Source organism: Anabas testudineus, chromosome 9 (assembly GCF_900324465.2).
Source record: "Anabas testudineus chromosome 9, fAnaTes1.2, whole genome shotgun sequence".
NCBI lineage: Eukaryota > Metazoa > Chordata > Actinopteri > Anabantiformes > Anabantidae > Anabas > Anabas testudineus.
The window spans coordinates 6,699,325-6,718,673 of record NC_046618.1 but is presented as its reverse complement, the minus strand read 5'-3'; the positions used below and the strand labels follow the sequence as shown (position 1 = coordinate 6,718,673).

Below are 19,349 nucleotides of genomic sequence, written 5' to 3'. Positions count from 1 at the left end.
ATTTAGTAACACAGTACCTGGGTCATGGAAAGGCACCAGGACAAAGTTTTTAATGGGTCTGGTCCTCCTGCTCAGGGTCTTCTCAAGAATCCGCGAGGCGCCCTCTATCACCTGCTTCAGATCGTCGTACATGGAGCCGGTAACATCGAACACAAAGGCCAGAGTCGAGGCGCTGTCAGCGGACCCATCATCTTCCTCGAGCCGGGTGACTGCCAGGAGCCTGTGCGCGCTGACACAGAGCGCCAAGAGCAGGCACTTCAGGAAAACACCGCTCATTTTTAGATGCGCTGCATCTGTCTGCTGGAAGGAGGCAAAGCACCAAAAACTAGAAGTACAGAAGAAAGTTTGGATCAAAGCGATGCAAAGAAGTCTGGGGCTGGTTCCAATCGGTAAAAAAAAAAAAAGAAAGAAAGAAAGAAGATATTTGGAATAATAAGGCTCAGCTGAAAGTCATCTAAATCCAGTGAAGAGTGCTCTTCCAGGACTACAACTGCGCGTAAAGTTTGGAGCAGCGTGTGTGTGGACTGGCTCCGTGTTGGAGAGCCCCTGGAGAGCTGGTGCTCTGACGCTTCAGACGGGGGCGGAGATGGGTATTAAAAGGTTCCCGAGACCCAACCTGATTTTTTTTTGTGTGTGTGTGTGTGTGTGTAACTCGACCCCACTGTGACTTCCAGGCTTTAACCCTATCCCACATTCCCGTTTCAATTCGATTTTCTCCGTACTCACAGTGGGCCCCTAGAGACCGGCTTTTTACCAGCTTTACAGTGTGGGCTCTGTATGTTGGACGTGGGGAGAACATTGTCTCAGTAACAGCCTCGTTTTTATAAATAGCCATCGTTTATATTCCGCTGACACCAATCTAATTTTATACATAGCCCACCCTGACAAACATCCCTTTGGCGTGTGAATGGCTGGAATCGTTTGACGTGACACGTAGTGAACTTTTTAATACAACTGCTGATCTGGATTTACTGTTGATCATTCAACATTACTCTAAAGCAACTGATATGTCACAATGAAACATCTTGAAACATCAGAGAGGAAACAGTTCTGTGTTTTAAAAAAGTGAATTATTTAGTGTGTTCTTTGCAGAATGATGGGGGCCCAGAACAGGTTGGAGAGAAGCTTGTTGTTCAATTTCTAATCCAGTTGTCTTACTTAGTCACTTAGTTACAGATGTGTAAAACGCCAATATGTTACAAAGGGAATCGTGCATGTTCCCAAATGATCCCTGTGACCTCCTTCGCTTGTTATCACTCCCATCTGTCCTGTTCTCCATGAGAAGAAAACAGAGCAGGTCTGAGCAGGCCCAGTGAACAGACAGACCCAGCAGCCTCTGCAAAAGCTCCTGAGCCTAATTAATCCACCCATCAGTGCCAAGACATCACAGTTTTATGCAGTTCATTGTTCATTATACAATCATACAGTGCAGGCTTACACCACAGAGCAGGTTGGCATGGAAGATTGTGTTTCAAAGCATTAACAGGCACTAAAGCTTGACGTGAAATTGTGCCGTATTAGTCGAGCAGCATTCAGTGCAACGCTAGATTAAAAATGATTGAAATTTTTAAGTACAATGCAACATCATTTGTTTTGGGATAATTTTCATGAGAAGCAATTCTCATTGGTTAGTTAATACTTCACAAACACACATCTGAGCAACAGTCATTCCACAAAGCAGCTCTGTAAATTATCAAAATATGTGTATATACAAAATTAAACACATTTTTCTATTTCCCTCCAGACTAAAAATACAATTATAGAAAACTTAGCCACTTAAATGCATTTTATTCTGTGCTCTTATACTGTTAATCAACAGGTAAATAACAATTATCATTAAGTAAATTATCAATTGCATAAGGCCTTAAAAAAAATCAATGAAGCTCATAAAACATCTTAATAGTCTAAAATTAATCATTAAGAATGAAAAAAGGCATCACTGCATGCTCTGGTCTCACACAGGACAAATACAAAATGGACAGTTGCAACCACAAAGCTCGCAAAAAGCTTTACAACCAGAATTGAAGACTGTTTGTGCCTCTCAATGACCGGGGCTTTGTGGGTGCTGAGGGTGGCGTACTATGCAATCAAAAGAAATAATGAGCCTCAATTCAGACGTAAGCTGTGAGAATTCGCTGTGTTGCTTGGCCATGTTGTTTAGGATGTTGCTGTGCAACAAAAGACTCTCTTACTAAGAGGGAAGTGAAACCACAATAGGATGCATAGACTGCAAACATAGTAAAATAATCCATAGAAAAGCCTCCTCGGTCAGTACTCCTCTTTAAATAAAAACCCTGTTCTCTCAGGAAAAGAAAACCTCACATGTGAGGAAAAACAATCCCACAATAACAAAGAAAAAAAATACCGTGAAGTACAACTCAACACTTCATTATTTATAAGGAAATTCCCTTAAATGCAGCAAAGCAGAAAATAAATTACCATTATATTTACATTATACAATGTACACTATACTGCTTTGTGGTTAGTGTTTATGTTATCACAGAGTAACACATTTTTTCAGACTCTCCTGGGTTTAGAGTCTCTCCATGTGGTGTCAAAGCAGCAGCACAGTTCCTCTGAGCAGTTCATGTACAACCCCTGTTTTAGACTATGTGAGTAAGATGCATACTAACATCTCAGAGGGAACTTGATTCCAGGGACTGATCCATAGGGACAAAACACTGAGCTTGCAGAAATGCTTGTACATAGTCCACTGCTTACGTAGTGCCACAAAGCTGTCGATGCACAGATACTGCTAATGAGAGTTTTCCTGAAATGTATATCCTCTGACACATCAGAGGATATACTGGTTCATAATCCTTAGTGGAAATGTAGACGAATAGCTACTTGATACAGATGCCATACGGCTGTGCAACAAAAGTCTTCAGTCCACTTCTGGGTGAGCAAGTTAAATGCAGCTTCCTCCCGTTCGGGTGTGATGGTGCTGGATTGGCGGTAACACGCAGGAGGATGCTGAGTTAGTTCCATCTGAGGAGGAGTTTTTAGAGTGATTACCATTTGAATAGATGACAGTAGGTGGTGTCATAATACTTGGGTGTGTTCAGAGCATGCAAGATAATCACTTAACAGAGATACTGCATTACTAAAATATGTTTTCACAAGCTCACTTCACAGTTGACAAAACGCCGAGCAGGATGTCAGCAACAATTGGCAGCAGTCGCTGCATTACATTAGACAGTGAGAGGAGAGGGCCGTCTCGCTCTTCACTCTGCACTGCAAGACTATTTGATTGCCAGCAAACAAGTGGGCCATTTGAATAATTCATGAGAACAAACTGAGAGCAGAAAGTGGCTTCTTCAATGTGGCTTCAACCCACAGAGTAAATTTCCCTTTTTTATTCTTTGCTCTAATGAAATAAGAATTACATTAAAGTATTATCTTGGAGTTGTATCATAGATTGTAGCTGGGATTAAAAATCACCCAAGAAGTATGCAGATACTAGCTCATTAATACCCCACTCACCTTAGATTCCTACACAAGCCCATCATACAGTGACAATGCCTGAACAATAGAGGGGTCTGCCTTTGAGCCCTCCTGAAACTCCTGCAGAGTCAGCTTTCCATCTGCATTCTGGAAGAACAGATGACACTGAATGAAGGCTGTAACACAACATTACCAGCAGGGGGCAAAAGAGGCTCTTAAGCTAAATCGTGCTACTGTGCTCTTGTTCCATGCTGTTGGACTGATCTTTAGTTCAGAGCACTTGGATGGTAGCCACTCTCTGCCAGTACAAATCACTAAATGCTGCTGTGCTGTACAGCCAGCCCAATGAGCTGATCTTGGCTGTGGTGGGCTGACACACACGCCCATATAGGCTGTCTCATCTTTCACTAAAAAAAAAAAGAGGGACTGAGAGAGTGAACATTAGCACAGGGGGCTAGTGGTGGAGGAGACTATACATGATGTTTATAGACTGCGGGCAGTGTTAGTGACGCTGTGATGGCTGCAGCTCGCAGCTCTAAATTTAACAGTGTCCATGTCAAGGCCCCGAGAGTGGCAACAAAGGCAGATTCAGTTCGCTTCATGAACTAAACTAACAATCATTACTTCATGCGTACGTATCACTGTTATACTGTATAAAGCAACATCAGATGATACGTGAACTACTGCATTAGTATAAACTAAATCAATTCAGTGTGTTGTTTTGATATTAAAATACTAACCTTGTCCATCATTGCGAAAATACGGTCCACTCGCTTCTCTGGTGTGTTTTCTTCCTCTGGCAGCTCCACCGTGTTCCCCTAAGATACCCAATCATTAGTCAGTACAATACTCAAACAATTCAGGTTTAAATGTATAAAGCTGAATAAAACTCACCACCATCTGATATATGGCATCTACGATGTTTAGCATCTCATCACGGGTGATGTAGCCATCATTATCAAGGTCATATAATTTAAAAGCCCCTGTATAAACATATTAAAATATATAAATAGCTACAAAGACAAAAATATATTTCTTTCTACAGTGTCAAAGAGGAAAAAATATTTCTGGTAGCTGAGCTCACAGATCAGAAAGGTACTCCCTCACCTCAACAAGTACAACAAAAGATTATATTTAACAACAGCGTGGCCAACCTCCAGTAGGGCAAGACCTCCTTACGCTCACTCTGCTTTTGCCTTGTAAGTCGCTCTGGATGAAAGCATCTGCCAAATGACTTTTTGTAAACTGTATACGTTCATGGATTACACAGCATGGCATTTCATCTGTTTGGATCTAGTAACGCCCCCCCCATCCCTCCCAAGTCCTCTCTGTCAACTCTGTATACTGCTACTGAAATGTCATAAATAAGTGGAAGAGGGTGCATCTTCTTACATCTTAACTTCTCATCCAGAGTCCCCCGAGAAGTCACGGACAAAGCCTGGATGAACTCAGAGAACTCAATGCGTCCATCCTACAATGACAATGACAAAATGGAGAGAGACAGAGAGAGACAGAGAGAGAGAGCGAGAGAGGAAATGCCCCAGAGACAAGAGCACCTTAGCATCTTACTTCACACTTGCTGTACTTTCATGAACTCCTTGCTGTTCTTTCATGATGTCCTTGCTGTATTCTGCTCAAAAACCGGGCCAGACGTTTGCTCCAAGTCAGCTGCTATTTTTTGCCCTGCACCTGGCTCTCTCCTGAGGCAGAAATATGTCACCTCTGGTCATTAGGAAGATGGATGCTACTGCCTTATAGTCTAAAAGTTACAGCACACAAATATACAACCGCTGTATATTTGGGACGAAGATGTTTCACAATTTTTCCAGTGATTTTACATAATGAATGGGCTTGACAGATCAATCTGTCTGACAAGATAGAAAAGATTCTGCTCTGACACTGGTTTCCTCTAAGCTTTGCGTAGCATCCCATGCACTGAATCCTTGCACAGAAGCTTGAAATTTCCAATTACCCTTGTAAAATTGTGGCCTTCAGCGTTGTTCTGCCTTCCGTGGTCTAAAACGTGTGGGACATGGATAATAATCAAATATAAAATGACAGCTCAAAGTGGCTCAAATGTTGCTAATTCAGACCAATTCATCAAGTTATGACCTCTACCCTCAAGCTATGCATGAGACATACTCAACTCAAACCACAGTGCTGCATAAAATAAATGCCATCAACAGCTTATGGGAAACCGGTAAAACATATAAATTATCTTTCTTTTGCTTTGGTCAACTCATATTCTTACTCATAGGCCTTGGGGTCAGCTAACTCGATCGCTACCAGACATCTGACCAGCAGGATAATGCTGAAGTCATGCATTGCTGATTACATACGTCATAAAAACTGTTAAGATCAATGCATTCTCTAACTATGGGGTGCTTAACACTAATGAAGGTCACAGATAAACATCAGACAGAGGGTTTGTCTGATCTTCTTGACACAAAGCTCCTTAAGTGGAATAAAGAAACCCCAAGGGGCTAACCAGCATCTCAGGAGTTCTTCATCTACAGCTTGTCTTCCTGAGCATGCTTTGAATAATCTTGTGCAGCTGTAATGGCTTGAATTACTTCAGACACATGTAGCTTATTACAGTTTGGCCTTGTTAAAAATTGCTTTATCATCCTATGCTCAAATCCTTAGAGGATATACAGACATAACAATATGATTGTTTCTATAGAGCTTTCTAAAATAATGAAACAAAAAAGAGGATCCACATACCCAAATCAACTGGTGTCTCTCACAAAAACTTTGTGAAAATTATGTTATTATTGATGCTTTAGTTATTTATAGACTACCCATTTTGGAGACATATTGACCTGTGCTGTTATAATATGATAATATTTACAATGTTTACGAGTATGACACGTAAAAGGGTCTACAGTGTACAGTATACAGTGAGGGAAAAAATTATTTGAACCCCAGCTGATTTTGTAAGTTTGCCCACTAACAAAGAAATGATCAGGCTATAATTTCAATGGTAGGTTTATTTGAACAATGAGACACAACAATGACAAAAAAAATCCAGAAAAATGCGTTTCAAAAAGAGTTATAAATTAATTTGCATTTCCATGAAGGAAATAAGTATTTGATCCCCTATCCGTCAGCAAGATCTCTAGCTCCCAGGTGGATCTTATACAGGTAACGAGCTGACATTGGCAGCCCTCTCAGCTCGTTACCTGTATAAAAGAGACCCGTCCACAGAAGCAATCAATCAATCCAGATTCCAAACTCTTCACCATGGCCAAGACCAAAGAGCTTTCCAAGGATGTCAGGGACAAGATTGTGGACCTACACAAGGCTGGAATGGGCTACAAGACCATCGCCAAGCAGCTGGGTGAGAAGGTGACAACAGTTGGTGCAATTATTCGCAAATGGAAGAAACATAAATTAACTGCCAATCTCCCTTGGTCTGGAGCTCCATGCAAGATCTCACCTCGTGGAGTTTCAATGATAATGAGAACGGTGAGGAATCAGCCAAGAACCACTCGGGAGGAACTTGTCAATGATCTCAAGGCAGCTGGGACCATAGTCACCAAAAAAACAGTTGGTAACACACTACGCCGTGAAGGACTGAAATCCTGCTGTGCCCGCAAGGTCCCCCTGCTCAAGAAAGCCCATCTACAGGCCCGTTTGAAGTTTGCCACTGAACATCTGACTGATTCAGAGGAAGACTGGGTGAAAGTGTTGTGGTCAGATAAGACCAAAATCGAGCTCTTTGGCATCAACTCAACTCGCTGTGTTTGGAGGAGGAGGAAGGCTGCCTATGACTCCAAAAACACCATCCCCACTGTCAAATATGGAGGTGGAAACATTATGCTTTGGGGGTGTTTTTCTGCCAAGGGGACAGGACAATTGCACCGCATCAAAGGGAGGATGGATGGGGCCATGTACCGTCAAATGTTGGGTGAGAACCTCCTTCCCTCAGTCAGGGCATTGAAAAGGGTCGTGGTTGGGTACTCCAGCATGACAATGATCCAAAACACACGGCTAAGGCAACAAATCACTGGCTCAAGAAGAAGCATATTAAGGTCATGGAGTGGCCTAGTCAGTCTCCAGACCTTAATCCCATAGAAAATCTGTGGAGGGAGCTGAAGGTTCGAGTTGCCAAACATTGGAGAGGATCTGCAAAGAGGAGTGGGCCAAAATCCCCCCTGAGATGTGTGCAAACCTTGTGGCCAACTACAAGAAACGGCTGACCTCTGTGATTGCCAACAAAGGTTTTGCCACCAAGTACTAAAGCACGTTTTTCGAAGGGATCAAATACTTCTTTCCTTCGTGGAAATGCAAATTAATTTATAACTCTTTTTGAAACGCATTTTTCTGGATTTTTTTTGTCATTGTTGTGTCTCACTGTTCAAATACACCTACCATTGTAATTATAGACTGATCATTTCTTTGTTAGTGGGCAAACTTACAAAATCAGCTGGGGTTCAAATAATTTTTTCCCTCACTGTATATACAGTAGGTGCTCCACAATGGGCACATAAGAAAAAGCAGAATAGCAGTTTGTCTATACTGATCTTAAATCTATCAAAAACAAACAGAAAAGAAAGGGCAATCATTACACATTGAAAGTATGCTGAATAACTGAATGCATTTAAAATGGGGTTTCCAACTAGATGTAATACTGTATAATGGGATTGCCCTTTGACCTAGAATTGTACATGAATACAGTGTCCAAAGCAAACAGCCTTCATTCATAATGGGTGAGGATAAAGAAACTTCTGAAAAAAGTAAAAATGACTTTGGTAAAATAAAAGCAGCAAATGAATAGAGTTTTATACCATTTGTCCTTTATTCTGTGCAGCTTCTGGCTGTCCAGAAAGAAGGAGGCTGCTGTTCTCACAAACTGACCTGACCTGAATAAAGACCTTTAGATTAGCTCTAGCCTCAGACACTGTAGCTTTTAACATAACTCCCCTTATCTAGCAGCAACTCTCAAACCAGCCAGTCTCAAACTACTTCTCTGGCATTCTGAAATATCACAAGTTAAATATTTTCCTGGCTTGTAATATTTGTATTGGAATGCAAACCTTATTTTCATCAAACACGTTGAAGACAAAAGACGCAAACTTTGTGGGATCGCCAAAAGGAAAGAACTGCTTATATATCTTCTGAAAGCCCACTGCATCAAGCTGCCCACTGGGACAATCTTTAATGAAGCCTTTGTACCTGTAAGATATAGCACAGATAGAGATTCTTGAAAGAGTTAAATATTTATGAATGTCATTACAATACATAATCATGACAACACTGTAGCAATGACAACAATGTTATTAAACTGAAGCCACCTCCTCAGTTCAGCAGCAGACATTACTAATTCAGTTTGAAAGGGTGTGATAGATCAAAAAGGTAAAGTGCAAAGCTACTTGTCTCATTTTCAGATAAGACGACCATCCTAATCCAATAGCGGGCCTAGAGTGGTTAACTCTAATCAAATTACTCCCCAGTCCTTTTTTGATAATATGCATAGCTGATAGATAAGTTTGAGAGCTTCCTCTCCCCCTGGAAATGACATATCTACAGAGTGACTTAACATCTCTATTAGCCTAAATATAGAAGCATTTCATAAGCAATTTCAAGCACAGTCACTCAAGGTAGGCAGCTTCCTTGTATGTTTTCATAAAGGAACACAACAGGCTCAGAGTCTAACTAGACTAGGTCAGGGAGCAAGGAAGGGAGTGTTAGCCTTTGCAAAAATAAATGTTAGATGAAAAGTAGGAGAAGGAGGAAATAATAACACTCTAGTTATAAAAAGCATCGCAAAAAGCTTTTGCTCTTGATCAACAGCAAAAATGACGCAAGTTCACACAAGGGAGCACTGCATGTTCGTCTCTGATTCAGTTAAGGCTGTTCAAAATAAGGCAGGGCTGTAATTAAGGCCAGAGAGAGAGAGAGAGAGAGAGAGAGAATTCTGATGAAGAATGAAGGCCGGGACAGATCTTTTCCACTCACACTCTGGCTCTTCACTCCTCTTAAACTCTTTACTTTTAATCTGCCTTGGAGATAATGAAGCCAGCTCCAAAAAGTCAAAGAGATGGAGAGATGCTTTGAGGGACAGCTGGGGGAAAAAGGTTCAGCAAGAAGATAGAACCAAGTAATTGTCACATTTGAATTATCTGAAGACATGCAGAAAAATGAAGTCTGGCTCACTATAGTGCAAAATAGAACCTGAATGTTTTGTCATTTTGAATGTGTGATTGTGTAATGTAATGTCAAATCTGTGACTACTGTGCTGCTATTTAATAAATCCAAGTGGGTCAAATATCAGCCAATTTTAGTTTACTACAAACTACATAAATGGGTAAATTGGTACGTCAATATTGACATACCGTGGCAAGTATGTGAACCCTTTGGAATCTTTCTGCACTAATTTGTCATAAAATGTGATCTGATCTTCATCAAGAGTATTGAAAAATGCATGTGCCAAACATAATGTGCCTGAAATAACAACAAAAAAAGGTTGATCTTATATATCCTCATTGAGAAAAACCATAAAAACCTCATAGTGATAGTGGAAAAAGTATGTGAACCCTTTGAATTAATTACTTTTGTTTTTCTGAAGCCATTCTGTTGTGGACTCAATGTTTTCATTTATTGTCCTATAGCATGACCCAGCTTCTACAGAATTTCAGCTGACGTACAGACATTCTCACATTATGCTTTTTTTGACACACTAGGGAATTTATCGTCCCCTCAATCACTGCAAGCTGGCCAGACCCTGATGCAGCACAGCAGGCCCAAATCATGATGTTTCCACCACCATACTTTACGATTGGGATGATGTTTCATGATGATGTTCAGTGACCTTTTTACGCCAAATGTAGTGCTGTGTGTTATTTCCAAATAATTCAATATAGTTTCATCAGCCCACAAAACCTTTTGCCAATACTGCTGTGAAGTGCCAGTGTGCTCTTTGGCAAACTTCAGGCATGCAGCAATGTGTTTTGTTTATTTTTGTCAGTCAAAGTAGCTCTAGTTCAGATCTCCAAACTAATTTTTTTAAAGTTATGCTAACACCTGACTTCAATTAGCTTATTGGAGGTCAGAAAATGAAAATAAAATTCCAGAAGGTTCCAAAAAGTGTTTCTTTCTTTCTCCCTCTCTGTTTTTCACAGGTATGGGGACATTAGAGTGAATATTTGCTAATGGAGTTAAATGGAGTTAACAAAAAATTTATCCATGATTTACACTAACAATCAAGAGACACCAATAATGTGATCCTGTCACATTAGGCTGAAATGTGAGGCTGAAATGGGTCTATATTTTAAACAATTATGTCTCACCATCACGGCATAATCCACCACTTTCATACTTAACATGTGAAATTTATTGAGCAGCTCATAGATCAATCTCTAAAACCTAAAACCGATTAGAATTTAGTTAAAAATCTTCAATATTTACTTGGGTTATGAAAGTACTAAGTACGTACTGTACCCATGTAAACATGTTTGCCTAGTGTCATCAGAGTCATAATCAGAATCACCTTCATTTGCCAAGAACACATCACGACAAGACATTTGACTTGGTGACACTGGTGCTAACACACATAGAGTACACTATCACAGTGTACTTGAAAAAGTGTAATGATGTTACTACATGCTGTACTTGCAAGGACACAGCAGACGTGACATTGTGCATCAGACCACAAAGGGGAGCCAGCATGAAAATGAAGTATTTATTACTGGCACTTGCCCCTACTTCTTGGCATCTACCACGGTGGCTTGCTGAAGAGTAGTCCATGTTTCTCTTGCTCCTGCCTAGCTGGCAGGAACATCACTGCACTATGGCATTTTGTTATTGATTTCAGGTGAGCCTCAAGCATACTAATGATGTTCCCTTAGAGGAGAATTAGAAAGAGGAACAAATTTAATGCACAACACAGGCATTTATCTAACCCTGCTAATTCTTCTGTGTCTGTGCCTGTGCTCTAATTACATGCCATCTGGCATTTCCCCTGGTAAAATTCCCTCTCATCCCTCACACTCAGTTGTGTTGATTGCTGCTGATCTTCAAGTGAGGACTCATGCAAACTTTCCTGTGAAAGATAGTGAGAGTGATGGTGAGCTAGCTGACTGCACAGCCGGGAGGGTGGAGGTTTAAGAGGGATGGGAGTATTCTGCCCCAGTGCACTCAGGCAGCTTCAGAGACAGGCCAGCTCAGAGACTCTGGACCTCCCAGTGCCCAGTGACATCTAATGTTGCTGCCGCTGCTAATGCTGCTACTGTGTGGCCTGGCTCCTTTCCCCCCCTAAACCTCCTAACAAGGGACATGCTCTCAAGGCAGAACTCTTTTGATGCATGCAGAATTAGGTCGTGAAATGCAAAACCAAATCAGGAGAACTGAAGTGTGAACACAGAGGAGTGATCACTACAGTGCTCCCTATGATACACACTATTCTTTGTTATTCATTACCAAAGGAAAAAAATGGCCCAACAGCAAAATGCAGCAAACAAAAACGATGACTGCATTCATGCTTGAATCATCACTTTAATGAAGATACTTTTTCTCTTATCCGTGTGCCAGCAGCTGTCAGATTGTCAGAAAAATAGTAATGGTTCCTCTAAGGTGTCTGCGTTTCATCAATGTGTTTCAATTTTATGAAACGTTGCAACACTGTGGATAGAGCCTGGGAATATACAAAAGATGATGCTTGTGTGGGTCACACTGACTAATAGGTACAGAATTTGACAGGAAGAATTACTAATCAGCAACCTTGTGGAGGCTAGTAAACCCTTGCTCCCCCACCATTCTTCTGTTATCAGACATCCCTTTTGCAAATTGTGAAAAAAGGTTGTTGAGGAATACATCAAGGAAATGTCTGTGTCAGTGTTATCAGTAAGCCTCGGAAAAGCTTCAAAGTAATTCTATTTTCAGAACTCATCTGTCTTCATGGTAGTGTGACACAGATGGCTTAAAATCAATTATGAAACAAAATGTAAATAAACTGTCAATAGACTGAAAAAGCTCAAGAATCCTGGGCAAGATCTACTCACTGAGTCCTGTAAGAACCAGCCAGTACAGACACCATTGCAAAAATATGTACATATGACTAGTCACCTATCAGGAATGCAAGATTTCTCAAAGAAATGAATGCATACACTTACCACTGCTGCACCTCTTTCTCTGTAACTGTAAGAAAAATAAAAAAAGTGACGTTAGCTTAGAGGAAAACTTTGGTTGTCCTAGAAAAAAAGTAGCTGGCTGTTCGATACCACATGAGCCAAGAAGTACCGTCGTTAATCATACTGGCCCACTCCTTTCTCAAATAGTTTCTAAATTGATCAAAATATTCAACAGTGTCAACATGTAGTTTTTGGGAAACAGCCATCTTTAACTCAGTGTAGAATTAAGAGATTCTGTCATGCAGTCAGAGGAGATGAATAATAATTTCTCCTGCCCAGTGTAATAGATGACCAGTGGGAGTAAACCCCAGGGATACACAAAAAGACAAACAGAGCTGTGGTCATGACAGCCAACCACAGATTTAAGAACGAGAGCAGTTTAGGATGTGTTATCATGCCCACACAAGCACCATTATCTGCCAATATCTCATCAACCAATCCCCTATGGTTTCCTCTTGCCTCTTTACTTTCTCTCAAATAACAAAAGCAATTTTCAGCCTCTAAGTCCCTGAGGTTACTAAACAACAAGGTCTGAAAATAAGTAGTAGTACTTTAACCTGGTCTGTTGAGAAATACATTTTGAATTCATGTTAATGTGGGTCTGAGTATAGACAGCTTGTGTTGGGCTTATGGCAAAGCAAGAGGTGTAAAAATACACTGCACGTCAAATACACATAACGACCACCTTTAGCTTTGATTACAATACGTATTTACCGTGGCATTGTTTTGATAAGCTTCTGCAATGTCACAACATTTATTCCCGTCCAGAGTTGCATTAATTTTTTGTCAAGATCGTGTATTGATGATGGGAGAGTCAGACCACTGCGCAATTCCTTCTTCTGTAAACCCCCAAGATTCTCAATGGAGTTACGGTCTGGACTCTGTAGTAGCCAATCCATGTGTGAAAATGATGTGTCATGCTCCCTGAACCACTTTTTCACAATTTGAGCCCAATGAATCCTGGCATTGTCATCTTCGTATATGTCTGTGCCACCAGGGAAGAAAAAAATCCATTGATAGAATAACCTGGTCATTCAGTATATTCAGGTAGTTAGCTGACCTCATTCTTTGGACACATAACGTAGCTGAACCTAGACCTGACCAACTGCAGCAACTCCAGATCATAGCACTGCCCCCACAGGCTTGTACAGCAGACACTAGGCGTGATGGATGCATCACTTCACCTGCCTCTTTTCTTACCCTGATGCTCCCATCACTCTGAAACAGGGTAAATCTGGCCTCATCAGACCACATGACCTTCTTCAATTGGACAGTTCTTAACCCAGTTTTAGTAGTTTCAACAATCTTCTTAGTTTGTTTTGTTTTGTTTTCTTTGCTTGATTCATGCCAAACATTTGACCCTTCTGAAACAGATTAACATATTTTCCACGACCACGGGATGTGTCTTCAGACATAATTGTTTAAGAAATGAGAAGCTACTCACTGCATCAGTTAGGGTTAAATAACTGGCAGGCTCTGTACAATGACAACTAGTAAGTTAATTGATGTTTATTTCTAATGTAATGCTTAACCTTAAAGTTATAGGCATGGCTACTAAAAAGTTATGCAAACAGGGAAATAAAGCAAACCAATGAAGTTCATGCCTTGACATTAACTAAGACATTTCTGAGTGAATTAATTTGGATCACACTGCAGGAGACTGCTCTCGTGATGAAAATATAACTAAGACAGGGGAAAAAGAAGTTTTTATAAACACTTGAGAGACACATGAAGAATATACAATGCATTCCCTAATGTGACTTCTGCAGTGCTGGAGCAGAATAATATAGAGGCTATGGATAAGGAGGCCAGGTCAGGTAGCCTTCACCTGCATATATTTCAGCATCAATTTGTTCTGCTCAGCTTTTCACCAAGAACCCCATCATGTGACCGTTTCCTGGGCAATAAATGTCAGGGTCAATCTCACGACTGTCAGCCAAGCAAAGCTACCATTAAATTGGCCTCAAAAGTCAATGTAGTCAAAAATTGAAGCAATTTGCCATGGCTACGATTTAATAAAAATTTATTACATAACTCAGTCGTAGGCAATGGGCAATAATGCAATCAGCCAATTGCAGGAAAGTGCAGGGCCCACTGAACCGGTTGGCCCTGCAGGGTCTGCTAGAACACATCTAGCTTGCACTCTGTCAAAGTGAGCCTCTTCATGGCTCTGACAACTTACAAAATCATCATGCTATTACATGGGCCTTGCCTAAATTCTGCAGACATTTGAAGATGACTGCTGGACTTTCCATGCGATGCCATGCCTGGGTTGAATTAAGCACTCTTCAAGGAAAGGTGAGGCTGCAACTTCTTTCCAAAATTTTCACTAGGAACAGGAAAAACGCAGGCTAGCCAGACTCTTTGTACAGCTTAGTGTGGTTTTTGGCCAGCAAAGTGTTATACAGAAAAATATTAGGTCATGATAATATCCTTATGAGAATGCCTGCATTTTCAAACCTACAACAAAGCAGAACACAGAAATCAAGAGATGCTTTGAACTAAAATAATTTTATATTTGTCAGTCATTGACTGCATGTCAGTACAGAGGAAATTATTTGCAGGAAAAAAAAACAAAACAAAACAAAAAAAAAACACCAAAGGTCCCCAGTCTGTCCGGAATCAAAGGAACGCATTGACTAAAATGGCAGACAAAGCTTTTCACAGGAGATCATGAGAAAGAGGCAACAGGATGAAGGAAAGCATAAATGATAGAGTCTCAAGTAAAGCAACAACAGCACAAGGGAGAATGATCATGCTGGAAGAGAAAGCTTGGTGCCCCTCTCAGCGATGCTAACCAGATAAGCTCCTAATTATACTATTCCATTCCCTGCTCAAAGAGGGCAATTAGGGGATAAAGAGAGAGAGACAGGGTGAGAGAGTAAGAGAGAAAAAGATAGAAAGAAAAAGAATGAGAGGGTTGGGGGTGAGCGAGTAAAGGGCAGCAGCAAGCAGCCCAACCCAGCAAGAAGCCCAATCTTCCTCCACAGCAATTTCCTGCCACAACAGCCTTTCCTTAGTTCTGCTGTGGAGAGACCCACCACACAAATAACACTGTCATTAAGCAGCCAATGGATGTCAACTCCCACCCACACCTGCACACTGTACTGCTGAAATAATAATAATAACGCTGTGCTCCAGAAATAACACAAATGATTAATGTGTGTCGCCCAAACAGGAATTGTTGTCGTAATTACAAATGTGATCTCTGTTCAAAGTATGGGAGGGTAAAAACATATATTTTTGTTGAGCAGGACAGCATCAATAAATATATTAGTGCGTGCAAATTGAGAGAAGAGAATGTTGTTAATTCGAATGTTCTGACGACAGGTTGATAGGAACAACAAGAAAAAATGCATTTGAACTATTGTGTATAGACTTTGCTTAGCTTTGGGTCATTTCTTAGTGCAATCCCACCATTTCTCTGAGACAAATGTAATGAGTTAAAGTAGATTCTCTTAATATTCTTTATCAATCTATCTGCATATCTGTGTTTAAAAAAGAATGTACAGAGGGTCCATGAACAGCATATAAAACTACATCTTCATCTCAAAAGCCCACCGTTGGATAGCTGGTACAAACTCAGTATCTCCATATTCATAAATCCCTTCAGCGTGATTTAAAGATGCTGATTACAACTTTTTGTCAGACCTTTACCGATCACAATTTGCATTTAAATTTAAATCAAACAGGGAGCTTATCCCAAGCTGACATTTAGTTGTTGTTCTGTTCTGCTGATAATGAAAAACGGATGTAGAATCTCAATGCATCCCAGTACGCAGAACTGTATGGAACACAGTGGGCAGGAAATGCAATTTGAAAACTGCAGCAATGATATTAACATAAGGTATTTCTCTCACATACTCATTTTACCTTTGGCCATGCTCCTACTGTAAATTCAAACACAAGCTAGCTGAAAAAGGTGCAGGATTTCCTTTCTAAAGTCATAAAGACCTGAAGGTACTCACAGTAGGTTTTCCTTGTCAACTCCTCCACCACTTCTGGCTTCAGCTTGCTGTTTGATTTACCCATGATCTTCAATTCTCCTCCACACCTCCAAATCCACCTTGGCAAGCAGCACCTGTTACTACCTCCTCTCAAGTCTGCTCCTCTGCCAAAAACATAAAACAAACATGGGCCAGTTTAGACACCCGTGAAATAAGAGAAACGCGCTTTTGTTGTGTGTTGGTGTGGAGACAAAAAAAAAAAAAAAAAGGCAACTCGCATTCAAGCCAAATGAGTCTATCGTTCAGTGCGGCTCACTCTAGCTGGGGTCATGATCTGCTCAGTCATCAGCTCTGGCACTCCAGACAGACGAATCAAACCCCAGCGGCCCTGTGAAGAGGGGCCGGCTGGTTGTTGAGTCTATATGAGCACTGCTGAGTGCCTGTGTGTCCGCCTCATGTCTTTGCAGCGCTCCGTGGGCGAAGAGTGGCGTTTGGATGCGTTGCTACCTTCGTCCTTGGATACACTTGGAGTCACCGAGTGGCTGGGTTAATCACGCTCACTCCCTCACAGTCATTCTCTGTTCTTCTCACTCCTCCCACCCTTCCTTTCCCAGCAGTATCTCCTTTGCTATGGGTAAGTTACTGTAGAAAAAATCCCCCCCCCCCCTCTTGACAGCTGAGATAAGGAGGTGTGTACACTAAAATACAATGAACAGAGCTCATTTGGGATGCACCCCACTGCACTTTGCACTCGCTCAAAGCATTAACACTAATCCCCGGGGCATATACAGACATAACAGTTTAAGAAAAAGTAAAATGCTTCAGAAATATTCTGTGGGGAGGAAAGATGAAGCCTGTTCTAGACACCAACTGAACATTGAAAAAGAGATCTGGTCTTGCTCTTAAAATAAGCGCGTGAGCTGTCTACCAAGCTTACAGGCGGATTTGAGGAGTGACAGTTTTCTTTTCTCCTCCATTCTGACTCATAATTCTCCCTCCTTCCTGGCCTCATGACAGCATGGTATGGTGATTTCCTCCTCTCTGTCACAGCAGACAGGAGATGAGGGATAATGGAATTTCTTTGTATCACAGGCCTGACGTTGGCATGCAGTGATGCCTAACCACAGCAGCTGTCTCAGCAACACACTAGAAAACTACTACGCTGGGCACCTTCACTGCAAGCATCTGTTCTCCGTGTCCACGATGAGTGATGTCCTTCTGAGGGATGCCACGCTGGTAATCATCATCTTGTGTTCGCTCAAGCCTTATGGGTCCTGGGTATTACTTAGACTCTATGAGAATAAAGAGACAGGCAGCGGTTACACAGGCAATCACATGAATTTGCAGCGTTTTAGTGGAAATTGTGTTTTCACCTAGAGCCACAGACCAGGAGCAGTTGACAACAGACAACGACCTTTCTACTCTGTGCCAAAAGCTGCTGTATGTAGCCGACAGGCAAAGCAAAACGTGGGGCAACACAAGTGCAGAGACTACTATTAAAAGTATGTTAGCATTTTTTGAGCACAGTTTAAAAGACGAGCACACGAACTGTAGGTTAACTCGGTTAAAGTCGTATTTGGCTTAGACAAAACAACTAATACACACATACGCATTCATAACACACGGATGGCCGAATGAACACACGAATTAACACGACGTTAAAGAGAATATATTATAAGAAAGCTCAGTTTACCCAGTATATTCATGTTTAGCTGGACGAGACAGTGAAAAGCGTTGAGTCGCGACAGCAGCAGGTGGGATGTTGCCTGGCACTACCATAGCAACACACAGTTTATGGCTACCGCGCGCGAGCTGTGCTAGTCATTGTGCTCGTGCCGTTTGGTACCCACGCTGTTTGTTGTAGCTAGCGGACTATAAACACACACACACGTCATTTTATTAAAAAATTAAATAAAATAAAAAAGAAGAAAGAACAAAAGGAGGAAGTGGCTTTTCCACATAAACTGACTTCGAGGTTACCTGCGCTACAGAAACAGAAAGTCGCCGTCCAGCGAGTGAGTCCCAGACCAGGACCAGAGAGCTGTAGCCCGGCGTCGTCTCCCTCCGCCGAGCTCCGGAGCTGATGGCCGTCGGTGCCGTCGGTGCCGTCCGTGCTGCTCTGATGCCGCCGTCAGGGAGTGACGTTACTTGTGGCCCCGACCAGCTCAGCTCAGCGCCAGAGAGACACTGACGTCGCTGAGCCGCCGGTCCCCACACTGACTCTTTGTGTGCTTATCAGCGCCTTCACGTGTGTCGTACGCAGCTCCCTGTTTGAGGGACTAAACCTCGCCAAAGACAGAGATCGCACTTTTAGGAAGCGTGCAAGTCAGCACCACGACTGAGCGAGAATGACTGGAGTGGGGTCCGGGAGCTCCAGGTCGTTTATAAATCTCCTCCGTTTGTTTTTTAACTGGAGATGCATTATATTTTTAGTGACTAATCGCTGCGCTAGTGTGCGTAATACATGGATGATGGAAACGGTGTAGCCATCATTACTACAGTAGGCCACGTGGCACGGCTTGTATTTAGACTAGCTGTCAGAACTATTAGGTATAAATGAAAACACTCTATAATACTGTGAAACACAAACCATGTTTGAACTGGCAGCGGAGTGGGAAACGCACTGGGGCCATGCTCCTAACACACTACAATTCCCACAATGCGACTCAGTGTTAGTTTAGCTGCACTTTGTGTGCTGTTGCAGACTTTTACTTCAAAGTCTCCAGCCCAAATGAAGACACACCCGGTGACGTCATCTGGGCTGGGTCAACGTGATGACATCATTAGGTGTCTTGGTCTCTTGTATGAAATAACATAATATATAAAG

General features: G+C 41.7%; 2 protein-coding genes across 5 annotated transcripts in view; both read right to left on the bottom strand.

The window, feature by feature from the left end:
• The window catches only part of hmcn2 (hemicentin 2), a 41,906-nt gene extending 41,468 nt beyond the window's left edge, over positions 1-438 (bottom strand). Inside the window, exon 1 of the mRNA XM_026343291.1 lies at positions 18-438. Within this exon, the coding sequence (XP_026199076.1) occupies positions 18-276 (259 nt within the window). The 5' untranslated portion in view covers positions 277-438. The remainder of the gene's footprint in view (positions 1-17) is intronic.
• A 1,306-nt stretch (positions 439-1,744) lies between these two features.
• Positions 1,745-18,846, bottom strand: LOC113151191 (neuronal calcium sensor 1). 4 transcript variants are annotated; one of them, XM_026344077.1, is made up of 10 exons: positions 18,503-18,846; positions 17,693-17,814; positions 16,544-16,686; positions 12,558-12,582; positions 8,484-8,622; positions 4,837-4,915; positions 4,339-4,427; positions 4,185-4,262; positions 3,484-3,591; positions 1,745-2,988 (listed from the first exon to the last, which is right to left on the bottom strand). In XM_026344077.1, the coding sequence occupies exons 3-9, from the start codon at positions 16,605-16,607 to the stop codon at positions 3,493-3,495; spliced, it is 573 nt and encodes a 190-aa protein (XP_026199862.1). In that variant the 5' UTR covers positions 16,608-16,686; positions 17,693-17,814; positions 18,503-18,846; the 3' UTR covers positions 1,745-2,988; positions 3,484-3,492. The 4 variants fall into 4 exon arrangements, with proteins under 4 accessions (XP_026199862.1, XP_026199861.1, XP_026199864.1 ...); XM_026344076.1 differs by lacking the exon at positions 18,503-18,846 and adding an exon at positions 18,216-18,314; XM_026344079.1 differs by lacking the exon at positions 18,503-18,846 and adding an exon at positions 17,896-17,916.
• Between the last annotated feature and the right edge of the window lie 503 nt (positions 18,847-19,349).

Coding starts and splice junctions, on each gene's coding strand:
- LOC113151191 (XM_026344077.1), bottom strand. CDS start 16,607: ATGGGTAAATCAAACAGCAAGCTGAAGCCAGAAGTGGTGGAGGAGTTG. Junction 4,263..4,338: donor ATGCCATATATCAGATGGTG/GTGAGTTTTATT, acceptor TGGGTATCTTAG/GGGAACACGGTGGAGCTGCC. Junction 3,592..4,184: donor TTTTCGCAATGATGGACAAG/GTTAGTATTTTA, acceptor CTGTTCTTCCAG/AATGCAGATGGAAAGCTGAC.